Source organism: Saccopteryx bilineata, chromosome 1 (assembly GCF_036850765.1).
Source record: "Saccopteryx bilineata isolate mSacBil1 chromosome 1, mSacBil1_pri_phased_curated, whole genome shotgun sequence".
Classification (NCBI taxonomy): Eukaryota; Metazoa; Chordata; class Mammalia; order Chiroptera; family Emballonuridae; genus Saccopteryx; species Saccopteryx bilineata.
Window position 1 is genome coordinate 156,967,492 of NC_089490.1, and position 17,533 is coordinate 156,985,024.

Below are 17,533 nucleotides of genomic sequence, written 5' to 3' on the forward strand. Positions count from 1 at the left end.
GCGGAAGTAGCCCCTCTGAGGCTCCAGTAGTTCGCGACGTGCACCCAGTTGAAGCGAGTTTGCTGTTTCAGCGGAGAAACTGAGGCAAAGGTGGAGCTGGTCGTCGAAGGGGCGGGGCAAGCCAATAGGGGCGGGGCAGAGCGGGTATGTGGGAGTTTGCTGAGTGATTGGAACAGCTTCGGTAATGGTCGAGAGGGGGACTCCCGCGTGACGCTCCGTTCTCTCGCCTCCAGGGATGGGCTCCAAGGGAAAGAAGCGCATGGTGCTGCCCACTCGTCCGGCGCCCCCCACGATGGAGCAAATCCTGGAGGACGTACGCGGAGCCCCCGCCGAGGATCCAGTCTTCACCTCTCTGGCCCGGGAAGGTAGGAGGAGCCCAGAACGGGCCCGGGGAGAGGCCACTCCGAGACACCTGCAGCGAGGTGCGCGGAAGGGGGTAAAGGACACCCCACCTCTAGTTAATAGGATCAGGACGGTTGAAACCATGGAATTTAGAACAGAGACTAACACGAACCTTACCTTCTTTGAACCCCATTTCTTCACCTAAAGTGGGGCGCTTCTTCAGAGGAGCATCTAGGACCAGCCTCTGGCCCTAGGTCCAGAGGCTCCACCTCTGCCTCAGTTTCTCCGCTGAAACAGCAGCTAACTCGCTTCAACAGGGTCCGCAGCCAAATCTTGCCCACCGCCTGTTCTTTTAAGGTCAGAAAGCTAAGAATGGAGTTTATGTGTTTTTTTAGTTATTGGGAGGAAGTAGAGACTATTTCTTGACAGGTGGAAATGGTATGAAATTCAGTTTTATGTGTTCGTAAAGTTGTATTGCTGCACAGCCATGCCTGTTCGTGGATATGTGGACCTGAGTGCTTTCAGGACATAATGAGAGCTGAGTAATCGGGACAGACTGACTGACTCTGCAAAACCAAAACTATGCATTGTCTGGCCTTTTGTTTAAAAAGTTGGTCAGTCTCTCATGAAGAAGATAGTAATAAGTTAGTGACTAATGGATTTGACCTACAGTTGTTGGGTGAATTTTATGTTTTGGTTGATGAAGTTTGCTTAGTCATTCAACAAACCATTAAAAACCTGTTATGTGTCAAGTTCTGTTCTAAGCACTGGGGTAAAGAGGTGAACAAAAGAGATGACAGTACCCTCCCTCGGCCACTGGAACCAAGATAGTAAACATGAGTCTAATGGGTAATATGAAGTGAAAAACGCTATGGGAAACTTTTTTTTTCTCTATTTTTCTGAAGTGAGAAGTGGGGAGAAAGAGAGACAAACTCCTGCATGTGGCTGACCAGAATCCACTGGCAAGCCCACTAGGGGGCGATGCTCTGCCTGGAGCGCTCCTCGCTTGCAACCGAAGCCCTTTTAGAGCCTGAGGCGGAGTCTGTGGAGCCATCCTCAGCACCTGGATGGGAAAAGAGACACAGAGAGGAAGGAGAGGAAGAAGGATGGAGAAGCAAATGGGAGCTTTTCCTGGGTGCCCTGGCCGGGAATCAAACCCGGGATATCCACACACTGGGCCAACGCTCTACCACTGAGCCAACTGGACAGGGCTGGGAAACATTTTTTAAAAATTAAGTAATAGTGCCTGACAGTGGTGGTGCAGTGGATAGAGCATTGACCTAGGACACTGAGGTCCCAGGTTCAAACCCTGAGGTCACTGGCTTGAGTGCAGGCTCCCAGATAGAGTGTGGGGTCATTGGCTTGAGCATAGGGTCATCGACATAATCCCATGGTTACTGGCTTGAGCCCAAAGGTCATTGGCTCAAAGCCCAAGGTCACTGGCTTCAGCAAAGCATTGCTGGCTTGGCTGGAGCCTCCCATTCTAGGCACATATGAGAAGCAATGAATGAACAACTAAAGTGCTGCAACTAAGAGTTGGTGCTTTTCATCCTTCTCCCTTCCTGTCTGTCTGTCTCTGTCTCTCTGTCTATCTGTTTCTCGCTTGCTGCTGAAAAGAAAAAGAGAAAGCAATAGTAAAAAATCAGTTTTTTGCTCCTTGTGGCCACATTTCAAAGTTCAAGAGGCACTTGTGGCTGCTGTTGTTTTGGACAGCTCAGATGGAGGACTTTAACATCTTCAGGAATGTTCTGTTGGATGAACAGTCCTAGGAACATAAGCCATATTTATCCTCAGCTTGGGTCATCCAAGGCTTCTTGAGACCCACCTTAACAATCAGGAGTGCGCCTGACCGGGCAGTGGCGCAGTGGATAGAGCGTCGGACTGGGATGCGGAAGACCCAGGTTCGAGACCCCAAGGTCTCCAGCCTGAGCGAGTCCTCATCTGGTTTGAGCAAAAGCTCACCAGCTTGAGCCCAAGGTCGCTGGCTCGAGCAAGGGGTTACTCGGTCTGCTGAAGGCCCACGGTCAAGGCACATATGAGAACACAATCAATGAACAATTGAGGTGTTGCAATGCGCAAAGAAAAACTAATGATTGATGCTTCTCATCTCTCCGTTCCTGTCTGTCTGTCCCTGTCTATCCCTCTCTCTGACTCCCTCTCTGTCTCTGTAAAAAAAAAAACAACAAAACAAAACAAAAAAAACAAAACAATCAGGAGTACCCAGGGGAGGGGGGAGGGGAAAGGGGAGTAAAGAGCGACAACTATACGGTGAAGGAAAATGATTGACTTTGGGTGATGGGCACACAACAAGATCGACAGTTCAAAAAGAAGAAAAAAAATCACGGGCAGGTCTGTCAGCATTTGGGGGGAGTGGGAAAATGGAGGCACAGGTAGAGCTAGAGCCACACAAGGGAGAAGTTCTTTCCCTGTTGGGCCATGTTCTTATCTAGGACTGCACTTAGTCTTCAAGTGTGCTGCCTGGCATTATCCACCTTATTACTAAAGCAGGTGGAAAAATGGTGTTTAATAAAGTTTCCAGAGCCTGTACCAGATGTTTGGCCTGCAGCGGTATGACAGCAGACAGCTGCCATGCAGGGCAGGCCATATTGTCCCATTCACATGGGACTGGACAGAGCAGAGAGGACCTGGCCATGTCTCTGGGTGAACCTGAAGCTGTACTTTTTCTGCCTTGCTTCTCCCACTCTGCCCCACCCTACCTCCTTTGGCTGAGCACAATGTTAGGAAGTGGGGTCACATGGAGATGTGTCCACACCTCCTGTTGGATTTTGCGAGATTACACAACCATGGGATAGTTTTTTGGGGAGTGGGAAGTTGTATCTTAGCCTTTGAGAACAGGAATGAAGGTCAACCTGCTTGGTGGTTCCATTGTGGGGTTAGTGCCTTTTATATGGGCGGTGCCCACCTCCCTGGCAGGGCCCCTTCTGTGACGTATCTCCTCTGGTTACATGCTTTTCTGGTGGAGGGCGTAGGTAAATTGAGCCTTCTCTCTGCACCCTTCCTGACCAGCAGTCTGTTTTCTGTCCCCAGATTCCCCAGGCCCCTCCGGGAGGGCTGAAAATCCTGAGGCCCAGCGGGAGCAGCTCTACCAGCAGAGCCAGGCTTACGTGGCCACCAACCAGCGGCTGAGGCAAGCAGGCAATGAGCTAAGACAGAGGTGTGAGGACCTTTGGCAGGCCGGCCAGGAGCTGGAGCAGAATATTGTTCAGGTGAAGCAGGTGGCACTGTCAGGGGCCTCAGCTGCCTTCTCAGGTTGACCTGGTACTCAAGCTTGCCTGAGCATGCAGATCCCAGACAATGTACCCCACAACCTCCTGGAACTTTTGGTCCTGGCCTGGCATACTGCAGACATGGGTGCTGGGTCCCAGAAGCAGATTCTGGGTTCTCTGTTTCATAGTTAAGCCCCACCCTAGTACCTGGAGACCCCAGGGGACAGAGCCTGCTCAGTGTGTGGTTGCAGCAGGGACAATACAGAGTGAAGGGATATACTTGCCTCAGCCAGGCACTGGCCCCTTAGTGAGGGTCAGGACAAGCTTTGTGGATGCCACTTACCCCCAGTCTTCTCTTCTCGGGCTTGATTGCCATTAGCCTGGACTTGGTGTGGGTCCTCAAAATCCATCCTCCCTCCCTTTGGTGACCCTGCTCCACTATTCACCCATTAGACTGAGCCTGTCTCTGTGTACCCTCTGGGGCCCCCAGAGGTTCCAGAAGAGGATGGATGTTCTTTTCCCTCCTTCACTCCTGGCGGCTATGGCCATGTAAGAAGTGATTGCCCAGCAGGGCCGATTCAAGATGGGCCTCCAGTGTCCCCAAGCACCCTGCTTTAAGGCATGGGCTTTCCTGCAAGGTAGCACTTACTCATCTGGTTCACCATCAGGGTGCAGGACCAACCTCTTGGCTGTGGGCTCCATCAGAGAAGGGGTGCTGGCCTAGGCTCCCAAAATAGGACACAGGACAGACTGGTCAGTTACTTGCCTGGAGCCCTTATCCAGCCACCTCCATCCTGGCAGGCCAGGCCCATCATGGGTGTCCCTCAGATGAAATGCCCACTGCCACCAGCCATCTGGATGATGCCTCTGTGAACTGCTCCTTTTCAGGTTTCCCTAGGAGCTTAGGGAACCTGGACCCCCGGGCAAGTCCTTGAAATGGGTGACCCAGCATCCCAAGAGGTGTTTCTCTTTCCTCTGAAGAAGTAGTGCCTGTTTAAGCCTGAGACCCTTGAAACCTGTGGGGGCAAAGGGATTCAGAAAATGCCAGCGTGGCTCCAGTTAGAGCAGTGGACACCAAGGCTGTACTATTTAGGGCCCCATGGCCTATCTGCTAATGTCTTGAAGTTGCCCCTCACTGTACATCCCTGGCCTTCAGCTGGGGCCACCTGAGTCAGTCAGGGTTTCTGAAGTCCCTCCCCCAGGATCAGGGTGAAACACTCTTGATTCCCTTCTCCTGCACATCCACCTGTCCTCAGTGCTCCCCCTACACAAATCCTGCAGCCCAATCTGCCTCTAACACATAGACCCAGGGAAAGCATCTGGAGGGAAAACCCACAGAGTACTCCATACTTACCCTGTTCTCACCCATATGGAAAGTCACGTAAAGCAAGAGTCAACAGCGTCATTTATTAAAGGTGCACATAAGATGCCTGGTTCTGTGCCTTCTTCCACCAGACAATGGCTTTAGGTTGATAGGGGTGGGAGGGGAAAATGTGGCTGTATGTATTTACATGTGTTCTATAACACTGCAGGGACTCAGGGCGTAGACTTGAAGGGCACAGAGATGGATGGACCAAAATAACTAGGCTTGAGCTGGGGTGCTATGGCCACCAGCTAGGTGACAGACAGGGACAGAGGGGTTGAGGTAATGCTGCACCTGCAGGCTCATTGCCCCAGTTCAGCACCCAGCTGGTGGTAGTTTCCCAAGGTCACAGGCTGAGGGTGCTCTGGAGGCAAACGGTCTCCTCAGCATGGCCAGGTGGCTGAGCAGCCCTGCAGGGATCAAGGCTTCACAGGAGATGTCCTTTGGGTCCTAAGACTTTAGTCCTCCAGCTCAGGCCTAGAATCAATTGTTCAGTGACTGCTACTCTTCTCAGGGCCCAGGGCCCCCAACTTCCTGCCCTGCATGGTTATGAGGTGTGGCTATGTCCCCATCATGGCAACGGAGAAGACAAACATGGCTGCTGGACATGGACAGGGTATGAGGTCCCAGCATGCTGGCCAATGTGGGAGTTGCCCCCTTCTGAGGACACAGGGTAGGGCAGGTGGAGGGGGCAGCAAGGGAGGTTCTGGGCCTCTCACCTAGAGTAGCCACTCTGGCTCTAGAGGTAGCTCTGGGAGTCCTCCTCATGGCCCATGTGGGGAAACTGAGACACAGAACATTGAGCACCACCCAAGGTCTCACAGTGCATGGGTCCTCTCACCCTCAGGCCCTACCACTTCAGATCCCCTACAGCTCGGCAAGCTGGGTGTGTGGGTTTGCATGGTTTCCCCTCCCACCAGGCCATTTGGGGGAGCAGCTAGCCCATGGCAAGTGTGAGAGCAGACATCTGACAGCCACTGCACTTAAAAAGGAGTTGAGATCACCCAGTCCCACCCCTTCAGGTTAAGGATGGGGACAAGAACTGGTGGTTTCTGAGATGCATTTGGGCCACCCACCCCAAGTATGTCTTGAGTGGTCAGTTGTGGGCATGTGCAGTGCGTTGCCCAGCCCCTATTGCCATGGTCCACAGTGTGCCAGCTCATCCAGGAAGTTTGGTCATACGAGGAACACTTGGTACACCTAGCCATTCCTGCATCCTGCCTGTGGCTATCTGGGGCAGATTTCTGGCAACTGTCCTTTAGGACAGGGCTCATGATACATGACACAGATGTGTTAGCAGCAGCACAGTGTCTATGGGGATTAAGGTCAATGTGGCTCCCAAGAGCCCCACTGAGAATGTTCCAGCAGAGAAACCACTTCTGCTCCTGAGTCAGCTCCTTTCCTGGACAGGGGACAGACAGGGACAGGGGCTCCTTGTACATTTCCACTGAACTCTCAACCAAGCTTTCCCACCACCCAGAGAAGTGACCTAAAGTCTAATTATCATTGTGTTGCCAGTCTCCCCAAGTGGCATCTGCTGTTCGGCCCCTCCAGGGTGGCTCTCTGCACTGTGGTTGTGACAGCAGAGTGAAAAGCCTGAGAGCAGCTCCTTCCCAGAGCCAGGCTTCCCTGGGAAAGAGGTCATTGGCTCTGTCTGCAGGAAGCTACCGCAGCTGGCCTCCGCCCCTGGCCCCCGCACACACTGGCAGAGGCTGGGGGAGACCCACTAGGCTCCATATGCCCCTCTATCTCTGCCTTCTCTGCTACTGACACTCTAGCAGCCTGGCAGCCCTGGCCTCCCCACATCCAGCTGGCATGGCCACAGTGTTAGGGCTTCAGGCCTGGCACCTTCTTCTAGACCAGGTACCAGCTTCAACCCAGTCCCCACAGTTCTGTCCTATAGATCCAGGGCTTTGTGTGTCGCCAAGGTGAACTGGATTTAACTGACTCTCATTCTCCTTCCTGTCGCACCTGCCCACTATGGCTGGTCCTGACACCACCTACCTCCCTGGCCTCCCTTTCCTCCCTCTGCTTGAAACTAGCGCTCAGGCCAGCCAGGAGTGGGAAAATGGGGTGGCCCCCGCATCTCCTAGCCCTGTCTTCCTTTGCCCTTCTCTCTTTGTTCCTTCCAGGCTGTTCTGAGAACACCCCCTCTATCCATCAGCCCCTGGCTTAGCACCTAAAGGGCGAGGCTGCCTCACTGTCAGGCTCAGCCACACCCCTCCCAACTGCCAAGAAGACAAATAAACCAGTCATCGTTAACAAATGACTCAGCTGCCCCCCCCCCCCCATAATTACAGGCTTTGTCTTCTGTTGGATACTATGTGCCCAGCTGGTAGGTGCTGGTTAGCACCACCCTCTGCAGTCCCATCCCCCACCTTGGTAGATGCTGTAACCTCCCTTGGCTCCCCAGAAATGTGAGTCCTGTGGAGGTTTAGGCCCAATGGGGTTGGGGGTAAGGAGGGTGGTCTCTGCAGTTGGCCAAGCCAAGACTCAAGGTCCAGCCTATGGCCCATTTCCTTTTTGAGCCCCCATAGCACAGAAGCAAATGTGAGATGTGAGGCTGACATGGGCTGGGGTGGGGCTCTCAGGACAGGGGCGCTGGTGGGCAGGCAGTTCCCAGGACCACCCTCAGGGCAACCAGATGGCTCTTGGCCAGAAAGGATGTTTCAGAAGACTGGTTCAGGCAACTATTCTAGGAGGTCAGCGGGAGCAGGGGCTTTCTCTACAGCTGAGTCAGTGGTGGCCACCACCATGGGGCTGGGCACATAGTTGAAGGGGGGAACTCGGGCTGAGCGGCTGGGGGAACCATGCCGGCTTGCAGCAAAGCCCGCCACAGCCACCCCCAGGCCCTCATGGACAAAGGGGACTGAGGTGGCCACCTTGGTAGGGCCAGGCTTATCAATGTCACTGCTGAAGAGGGTTGTGGTTCCACCAGCCAGGGCCAGTGGGGGCCCCCTACTCTCCAGGCTTGGCGATGTGCTGGAGTTGGTCTTGTTGGCAGCAAAATCCTCCGTCTGGACCACAGCATCACTGGTCTTGCGCTGTAGGGGACTGCCTGGGCACTTCTCAGGTGAGGTGCCCATGAGCGGCAGGGCAGTAGCGGGCAGTGTGCTCCGCAGGATATGTGGCACATCCTCGTCCCGGATGCGACGCCATGTGGTGCCTAGAGAGGCCACCCTGGGCAGGGGCCGAGCCTCCCCATCGCTGCTACGGCGGGCAGCATCGGCTGTGGGACCAGAAGCAGCACCCTCTGGCCTTCGGGCCATGCTGATATGGGGCAGAGAGGCATAGCGTTTGACTGCCTCTGGCTGGGTGACCTGCTTGCGGATGGGCAAACGGGAAGGGCTCTCTGAGTTAGTGCGCTTGGGTGGTTGCTCACCAGGGCCTGGCCGAGCTGCAGTGTGCTGCTGGGGAACCAGGGCCTGTGAGGAGGGTGCCCGCAGCTCCTTGCAGCGGGAGGAGCAGAGGAAGACAGTAGGCAGCGCGGGCTGGTTGCGGCAGGCTGAGCTGCCCTGGTAGGCAGAGGCAGAGGCAGAGGCAGAAGCAGAGGCAGAGGCAGAGGCAGAGGCAGAGGCAGAGGCAGAGGCAGTGGCTTCAGCAGGGGACAGTTCCAAACGGCGTCGGTGCAGGAGGCCCGGCGATTCCTTTATGAAGGTCAGCTGCCTCCGGAAACCTGAACGGTTGGAGGACTTGCTGCCACTGGATTGTGCCGAAGCCACATGCACTAGGCCCAAGTGGCCCCCTCGGGTACCTGGACAACCCTTAGGCCCCATCCGACCCCTGGGGCCTGGCTCTGGAACTGCCCTGGCCAGGGGTGGTGGTCCCCGCCTAGCAGGTTTCTGCATGAAGGGGATCCGCACAGGTGACTTCTGTGTCTTGTGCTGCTTGGCTAGCAGGGCTCTTGTGGGTGTCTTCGGCACCAGTGAGGCACTGGGGCTGGGTATGGGCCTCGAAGCATGAGTATCTGGGAGCAACTTCCTGGTCAGGGGCTGGGAGGCTGGGGAGGTCTGGGAAGAGCTAGATGAGGGGGTCTTGGTGAGGCGGGCCGGTGGTGTGGCACTCCTCTGCGGGGGGCTCAAGGCTGCAAGCTCTGAGATCTTGCCAGGCCTGTGCAGGCTTCGAGACCGCTGATGCCCAGGGCCCAGAGCTTTGGTGGGAACTGCTGGCTGCAGAGGGCTCAGGGGTCCCATCTTCCTTGGTGTGGTGTGGGGCCCAGGGGTGCCTTTGGGCTGGGATCGGGTGGCCAGGTTGGGCATGTAGATCACTGTCCGTCCTCGGAGCATGGCTGGCACCCCAGATGCAGTCTTCTGAGTACCACGCAACTTCTCTGGGCTGTAGGGCAAGCCAGAGCTGCGACTGCGCGGGGCCAGGGCCACATTCCGTTTCTCTGGCCCAGTGGCACTGCTTGCCTGCCCCTCTGCTTGTGGCTTCTGCCCTTTCCTGTATGGGGAGGGCTGCAGGGTGGAGCCCACTGACAGCCCTGACACAAAGGACAGAATAGAGTCAGACTCAGATGAGGCCTCATGGGTGGCTGCCACTGCTGCCTGGTGCAGCCAGGTGACGATGGAGTTGGCACCCTCCTGGATGGCGCGCCACTCGACGCTATCCAGGTCTGAGGTGTGGTCCGACCCTGCTGCCTCCTCTCTGTGCTCCTGGGGGCCTTCTGCTGGCAGCTCATCCAGCTGAGAATCTTGGGGCTTGTGACACCTGGAGTCTGACACCTGCGGCCAGCGCCTGGGCTTGGCTGAGCCACGGCGGCGCCACAGCAGCTCTACCTTGGCTGGAGGGCTTGGATAGTCATCATTTCTGCCTCCAGGGCCCAGGTTTTTGGTCACCCCTGGCTCATGGGCTTGGAGCCTGCCAGGCTTGAGCTCAGGCTCCGGCTCACTGAGGGAGCTGGTAGAAGAGCTTAGGGAGTAGCATGGTGGCGTCTCATCGGCAATAAAGCTGGGCTGGGCCCTGGCAGGCATGGTGGCCTTAGGCATAGCCTGTACCTTCTTCCTGCCAGCCAGGCGCTCCCTCTTCACTGCCCGAGGAATAGCAGATGTGCACCGGGAGGGTGTCACCACCGCCTCTGTAGACGGCTCCTCATCTGAGCCATTGCTGTAGAAGCAGTACACAGCCTCGTCAGTGGGTGTTGTGAGACACAGGGACTGCAGTGCCCCCTCCTCATGTGTTCGTCCCACTTGTGGGCTGTCTCTGTCCATACAGGCTCTTGAGGGCCTTCCAAGGGGCAGCTCCAGCCCTGTCCGGCTCCTTTCCACCCCCCGGGCTGGCTCCACGCTACGGCCCATACCCCCAGCCCTGTGTTGGTGCCCAGTGGCCTGCCTGGCAGGAGCCTCTTGGCCTGCTGGCTTCTGCCCATCCCCATGCCCATTGGGCAAGTCTCTGGGAGGTCCCCGCAGTGTCTCATCGCTGAGTGAGGCTACACTACAGTTTACCGGCATGCCTTCGGCCAAGTCAACACATGAGTTGTCCTCCGGGGCCGGGGTGGGCACCAGCATGTAGACAGGCATGGGCAATGCACAGCGGCCAGGCACCAGGGCGGAGGCCACTTTGCAGAGCCGGGTGGGCACAGCTGTACCCAGGCAATCCCGCAGCAGCTCCAGCTCCTGGTTATTGGCAGGTGGCCCCTCAAGGTGACCACTGGCCTCATCTCGCCGGCGCTGCCCAGCAAAGTGCTGGCTGGGGCCACTGCCCCTGCCAAGTTCAGGACAGGCAGCAGGCAGCAGCCGCAGCTCAACATCCTTCTGCACATAGTGTTCATGAAGGGCCAGTGCACTGAGGCTGGAGGCACACGAGAAGTTTTCGTCTGGCTTCTCCACAGTGAAGCGCACACTGCCAGCATCTAGCTCTGAGGGTAGCCAGCAGCGCTCCCGGCAGTCCGCAATGTCCAGGAAGCGCTTTACATAGCTTTCCCACTGTAGGCTAAACTGAGTGGTCTCACGCTCACCTGGAGGCAGTGGGGCCAGTGGTGGTGTCTTGCTGCGGCTTGGTGGCATGGTCTGCCCGGGGCTGTCAGGCAGCTCGCTGGGGCTGACTGTGCCACTGCCCAGTCCGCTGCAGGGGTCACTAGGGATGGAGCTGGCAATGGATGGGCTCTCAAAGCTTCCCAGAGAGCTTACTGAGCTACAGCGGCTCAGCACCAATGGTGTCTCCTGCACACAGTTCTCTGAGGAGCTAGATGGTGTGGTGTCTTCCAACCCCAGGCTCCGGACCTGAGGGGGTGCAGGGATGGCCATGGGGAGGGAGGCAGCCCCTGGCCCATGCCAGGCCCCATCCAGCTCCACCTCACTGGGGCCAGTCTCCTCCAGCCCCTCCAGGGATGAGTCACTGTCATCTAGGTCCCCCACCTCACTGGGGCCCGGGCGGCCAGCTGAGGACAGCGAAGAAAGAGAGCTACAGCGAGACAGGCAAAGTGGTGCTGCCTCTGCCAGCAGCTTCTTGGGCACCTTGCTTAGGCCTTCTGCAGGCAGCCAGGCCTGCTTCCGGGTTCCAGGGACCAGGAGCCCCATGCTGGCTGTAGCTGTGTCCTCAAGCAGTGGCACACGCTGGTAGGTGGGCGACAGCTTGATGGTGCGCACACAGGCATCAGGAGCTGCAGCCTCCTGGCCTACTGGCTTAACCTGACCACCCAGCAGGTTGAGGTCAAGCTGGCTGGGCCGTGCCTGACTACATGGGGACCCCTCTCGGTGCTCAGCCAGTGATGCCAGTGGGCAGGGCCGCTTCTGGTCACGGAGACAATGCCCATCGCTGGTGCTGCCACTGTTAAGGCTGTCATTGGAGAGGCTGGCATGGGCAGCCTTGAGCCGCAGTAGTGGGTGAGCTCGGCTGCCAGCCTCCCGCTGCCCGCCCTCGGGCCCCCGGCAAGGAGAGCAGGACTGGGCCCGGCCTTCCCGTGGTGCCTCCTGCCCAGGGTCCCCAGAGCTGAGGCTGAAGCTGTCGTCAGATGATGTATGCAGGGCTGAGATGTCCTCCACTAGCCGGTCGATCCGTGCCACTGCCAGTGCCAGCTTGGCCTTGGCCCTGGCTGCCAAGGCTGCCTCTCCACCAGCCTCCTTCTCCACCTCTGACCCACCACGGTGGGCAGGCAAGGTGCGGGCCAGAGCCTGTCCTTGCAGGAAGGAGCTTCCCAGAAAGAGGGACAGCACAGTGGGACTGGCAGGCTCGGCAGTGGCAGCAACAGCAGCCAGGGAGGGCACATCATCATCGTCGAAGCAGCCTGAGTCTGAGGCATAGTCCTGGGCCAGCCCATCCAAGTGCCGCAGGGGTGGCATTGGCTTCTTGGAGGTAGCCTCAGCCTCAGGCAGGCCCTGCTTCTCCAGGTGATTGAGTGCCTGGGTTAGGTGCCGTGCGTCCAGCTCGGCCTCCAGGGCCCGCTGCTTGCGCACATACAGGCTGGGTGCACAGGCACTGGGGGAGACAGCAGTGGCTGCTGCCTGGTACTTGGCTGGCCGGTGGGCCAGCAGGTTGCGCAGGGCAGCAGCACTGCCCATAGCAATCATCTTGTGTTTGGAGTGCACCAGGTTGCGCAGCATGGCCACAGCACCGAGGTCCCAGAGCAGCTCCTGGTCACGTTGGCTGCGGGCAGACAGGTTCCAGAGTGTGCCACAGGCATTGCTCACAATGGTCAGGCTGTGTGACGTCAGGTGCTGCAGCAGTGTCTGCAAGCAGTTGTGGTCCCGCAACACCTGCCTGCAGCACATAGGGGCATGTCAGGCAGGGCCATCCCTAGTCTTACCAAGAGCAGGGTGGCCAGATTTAGCAAATAAAAATATAAGGTGCCCAACTAAGTTCAAATCTCAGGAAGGGAACAAATATGTATTATAAGGCTATTCCAAATATCGAATGGGATATACTTGTGCAAAATACTTTTTTTACTTAAGAAAAAAATTTTTAAGACTTTATTCATTTTTAGAGAGGAGAGAGAGAAGGGGGAGGAGCATAAAGCATCAACTTCCATATATGCCTTGACCAGGTAAGCCCAGGGTTTCAAACCCACAACCTCATCATTCCAGGTTGATGCTTTATCTACTGCACCACCACAGTTCAGGCTACTTAGAAGAAATTTAAAAAACTTTTTTTTTTAAGCGAGGAGGGGAGATAGTGAGACAGACTCCTGCATGTGCCCCGACCTGGGATCCACCTGGCACTCCTGTCTGGGTCCAATTCTCCAATCAACTCAGCTATTTATAGCGCCTGAGGCTGACACTTGGACCATCCAAGCTATCCTCAGTGCCCAGGGCCTATGCTTGAACTAATCCAGCCACTGGCTATGGGAGGGGAAGGGGGAGATACTCTTGTCCATTCAAACAATCGGCCAGGGCCAAAAAAATTTTTTTTAAGAAATAATATATTGGCCTGACCAGGCAGTGGCGCAGTGGATAGAACATTGAACTGGGACACGGAGGACCCAGGTTCTAAACCCTGAGGTTGCCAGCTTGAGCGCAGGCTCACCATCTTGAGCACAGGCTCATCAGCTTGAGCGTGGGGTTGCTGGCTTGAGCATGGGATCATAGACATGACCCCATGGTCACTGGCTTGAGCCCAAAGGTCACTGGCTTGAGCCCAATGTCGCTGGCTTGAGCAAGGGATCACTCACTCTGTTGCAGGCCCCCTCCCCCATCAAGGCATATGAGAAAACAATCAATGAACAACTAAGGCAGGCGTCCCCAAACTACGGCCTGCGGGCCGCATGTGGCCCTCTGCCGCACTTCCAGAAGGGGCACCTCTTTCGATGGTAGTCAGTGAGAGGAGCACTGTATGTGGCAGCCCTCCAACAGTCTGAGGGACAATGAACTGGCCCCCTATGTAAAAAGTTTGGGGATCCCTGAACTAAGGAGACTAAGGAGCCACAACGAAGAATTGATGCTTCTGATCTCCCTTCCTGTCTGTCTGTCCCTATCTGTCCCTCTCTCTGTCACAAAAAAAAAAAAAAAAAAAGGAAAGAATATATTGGCACTGGCTGGTTGGCGCAGTGGTAGAGTGTCAGCCCAGTGTGTGTATGTCCCAGATTCAATTTCTGGGCAGGGCACACAGGAGAAACAACCATGTACTTCTCCACCCCTCTTCTTCCCCCCCCCCTCTTGTCCTCCTGCAGCCATGGCTTGATTGGCTTGAGCAAGTTGGCCTCAGGCACTGAGGATGGCTCCATGGCTTCTGCTTCAGGCAGTAAGAAATGGCTCTGGTTTCAATGGATCAAGGGCCCCAGATGGGCAGAGCATTACCCCCTTCTGGGCTTGTGGAATAGATACTGGTAGATCCTGGTTGGGGCATATGCAGGGGTCTGTCTCTCTGCCTCCCCTCCTTTCACTAAAATACATAATAATAATAATAATAATAATAATAATATATTTAGCCTGATCAAGTGGTGGTGCAGTGGATAAAATGTCGATCTGGGTCTCTGAGGATGCTGAGGACCCAGGTTCAAAACCCCAAGGTCGCTGGCTTGAGCGCCAGCTCATCCAGCTTGAGTGTGGGATCATAGACACGACCCCATGGTCACTGCCTTGAGCCCAGAGGTCACTGGCTTGAAGCCCAAGGTTGTATGCTTAAGCCCAAAAGTTGCTGGCTTGAGCACGGGGCAACTGGTTTGGCTGGAGCCCCCCCTCCCAGGGTCCAGGCACATATGAGAAGCAATCAATGAATAACTAAAGTGCTGAAACTAGGGGTTGATGCTTCTCATCTCCCTGTCTGTATCTCACTGAAAATATATATGTATATATAAGGTCTACCGGAAAGTTCTGTCTGTTTTTGGAATAAAACAAAATACAAATTTTTCTTACCGTCAATAAACTTTATTAAATAATATAATTGCCATTATTATTAATGATTTCTTGCCAGCGTGAGGGCAATTTGTATATTCCATTTTTGAAAAATGTTTTATCTTTTGATGCGAAAAATTGAACCAGTGCTTGTTTGATATCTTCTTCATTTTTGAATTTTTTGCCCTTCAAAAAATTTTGTAAGGACAAAAACAAGTGATAGTCGGAGGGTGCTAAGTCCGGGGAATATGGTGCGTGTGACAGACATGCTTCTGTAGCATTTCTTTCTTGTTGAAATTCGTAAAAATTACAGTGGCGTAAATGAACTTTATCAGTAACCATGGGTACTCTATTGCTTCACACATAAGACTAACGTGAATCAACTTTGTTTTAGTTAATTTGCTATGTCAGTATGTATACATTAAGTGATAAAAATAGAGAGGCACACATGCGCCAAATAAACATGTGCTTACGTGTTGAAACGTTATAGAAAGGGACAGAACTTTCCGGTAGACCTTACATATATATATATATATATATATATATATATATATTAAATAATAATAATAAATCAATGATATTTTAAAAATAAAATGTAGTGTATTTTATTTTAGCACAGTATTTCATGTGATATTTGGGATAGACATACTATAGACAAAGTTTGTTTTTAAAAATATTAAGTATCATTTGTAAATTATTAGTATTATATATTAAACACTTTATTTTAATAAATGAAATATTTAGCAAACTGTCTCATAATATTTGGGAATACTTATACTAAAAAAATTAGTTCCTGGGACAAATCAGGAATATATCCATTTACAGGAGGACAAACCAAGCCTGCCTCAGACAGTTCACTGCAGAATGGGATCTGCCACTCACAGCCCCAGACCATACCTGGTGGTCCACCTTCCCCCAGTGGTACCATCAGCCCACATAACTGTGGGGTGGGATGGACCCACCTGTAGTCCTCGCGGGTGGCAATGAGGCTGGAAACATTGCGCAGGATGCCCCCACCGCTCTCGATGATGGCCAGTGAGTTGCTCTGACACTTGTAGGTCAATGTGCTCACCAGGAAGCCCAGGGCACCATCCACTTGGCAGATAGCTGCCTTGTTCTCCGTGCTGTGTGCTGAGAGGTTCCACAGGGCACTGAGCACGCTCTTCAAGGTGGACTCCTAAGCACAGGAGTGGGATGTAGGAAGATCAGGGGAGGGAAGCCCCAGGCACTGGCCCCACCGAGCCCTCTCTATCATGATACAGACAAAAGGCTAGAAGGAAAGGCACCCAAATACATTTTCTTTTTTTTTTTTTGTGGCAGAGACAGAGAGAGTCAGAGAGAGGGACAGACAAACAGGAAGGGGGAGAGATGAGAAACATCAATTCTTCGTTGTGGCTCCTTTGTTGTTCATTGATTGATTTCTCATTATGTGCCTTGACCAGAGGGCTATAGCAGACCATGCGACCCCTTGCTTGAGCCAGCGACCTTGGGCCCAAGCTAGTGACCTCGGGGTCTCGAACCTGGGTCTTCCACATCCCAGTCTGATGCTCTATCCACTGCGCCATCACCTGGTCAGGCCACCCAAATACATTTTCAAATAAAAGTGAAAAGTAATAAATTTTGGTCCTGGCCGGTTGGCTCAGTGATAGAGTGTTGGCCCGGCATGTGAATGTCCTGGGTTCGATTCCTGGTCAGGGCACACAGGAGAAGTGACCATCTGTTTCTCCACCCTTTCCTCTCTCCTTTCTCTCTTCCCCTCCTGCAGCCAACACTCCATTGGAGCAAAGTTGGCCCAGGTGTTGAATATGGCTCCATGGCCCCCACCTCAGGCACTGAATGGCTCCGGTTACAACAGAGCAACACCCCAGATGGGCAGAGCATCACCCCCTAGTGGGCATGCCGTATGGATCCCAGTTGGGCGCATGTGGGATTCTGTCTCTCTGCCTCCCTGCTTCTCACTTCAGAAAAATACAATAAATAAATAAATAAATATATAAATAAAATGAAAAAGTAATCAAATTGGCCCTGAGTCCTGGCCAGTGCACAGTGGATAGAGCATGCTCTTGGAAAACTGAGGTTTTCAGGTTTGATCCCAGGGTTACCAGCTAGGTCCCAGGGTCACTGGCTCTAGCCTGGTGTCACCAGCTCAATCCTGAGGTCACTGGCTTGATCCCAAGGGTGCCAGCTTGACACTGAGGTCACCAGTTAGAGCCTCGGTCGGGACTCAACCTCAAGGATGCCACCTCAGTCCGAGGTCACTGGTTCAAGCCCCAGTCAGGGCTTATATGAGAGGCAATCAATGGGACAACTAAGTAGAACAACACATGTTTTTCTCTCTTTCCTCCCTTCCTCTCTTTCTCTCTCTAAAAAAAAACAAAACAAAAAACCACTGTCCCTTATAGGATCTCTGAATCTCTGATTGCAGGGTTGGAAGTCCCAGGCCTGTCTGAGGACCACTTGCTCTAAGCTAAGCAGTGGATTGTTTGGTTTGATTTCCCCCAAGATGGAGAACTCATCACCTGTTGCCAGTGTCTCTCTGCCTTGCAGCTGGAATTAAACGGCCATGCAGTGCCCTCTCCCCTGGGTCTTGGATGCATGCCGATGCCCCCATCAGCCAGGTCCATCCAGTACCCACCTTGGAGGCTCGTAGGACACACTGCATCAGGGCGGTCATGCTGCCGACCTCTCTCAGTACCTTCTTGCTGTTGATGTCAGCCCGCCAGGACAAGTTGCGCAAGATACTGGACACCACCTGGAACAGGGTGCAGGGTGGGCAAGGTGGACCCAGCCCCGCCCCAGCCCTTAATCCCGTATGTGGGAGAGCTACAGAGAGA

The 17,533-nt window shown here is 54.3% G+C and overlaps 2 protein-coding genes across 6 annotated transcripts in view; one reads left to right on the plus strand and one right to left on the minus strand.

The window, feature by feature from the left end:
* C1H19orf25 (chromosome 1 C19orf25 homolog) lies at positions 1–4,996 on the plus strand. 2 transcript variants are annotated; one of them, XM_066277384.1, is made up of 3 exons: positions 1–90; positions 234–422; positions 3,391–4,996. In XM_066277384.1, the coding sequence occupies exons 2-3, from the start codon at positions 236–238 to the stop codon at positions 3,615–3,617; spliced, it is 414 nt and encodes a 137-aa protein (XP_066133481.1). In that variant the 5' UTR covers positions 1–90; positions 234–235; the 3' UTR covers positions 3,618–4,996. The 2 variants fall into 2 exon arrangements, with proteins under 2 accessions (XP_066133481.1, XP_066133492.1); XM_066277395.1 differs by having other exon boundaries at positions 234–365.
* APC2 (APC regulator of WNT signaling pathway 2) overlaps positions 4,957–17,533 on the minus strand; it is a 25,891-nt gene continuing 13,314 nt past the window's right edge. For all 4 annotated transcript variants that reach the window (XM_066277357.1, XM_066277347.1, XM_066277367.1 and 1 more), the window contains 3 exons: positions 17,335–17,451; positions 15,662–15,876; positions 4,957–12,630 (listed from right to left, as the gene is read on the minus strand). In XM_066277357.1, the coding sequence (XP_066133454.1) occupies positions 7,623–12,630; positions 15,662–15,876; positions 17,335–17,451 (5,340 nt within the window). In that variant the 3' untranslated portion in view covers positions 4,957–7,622. The remainder of the gene's footprint in view (positions 12,631–15,661; positions 15,877–17,334; positions 17,452–17,533) is intronic.

Coding starts and splice junctions, on each gene's coding strand:
- C1H19orf25 (XM_066277384.1), top strand. CDS start 236: ATGGGCTCCAAGGGAAAGAAGCGCATGGTGCTGCCCACTCGTCCGGCG. Junction 423..3,390: donor TCCGAGACACCTGCAGCGAG/GTGCGCGGAAGG, acceptor TTCTGTCCCCAG/ATTCCCCAGGCCCCTCCGGG.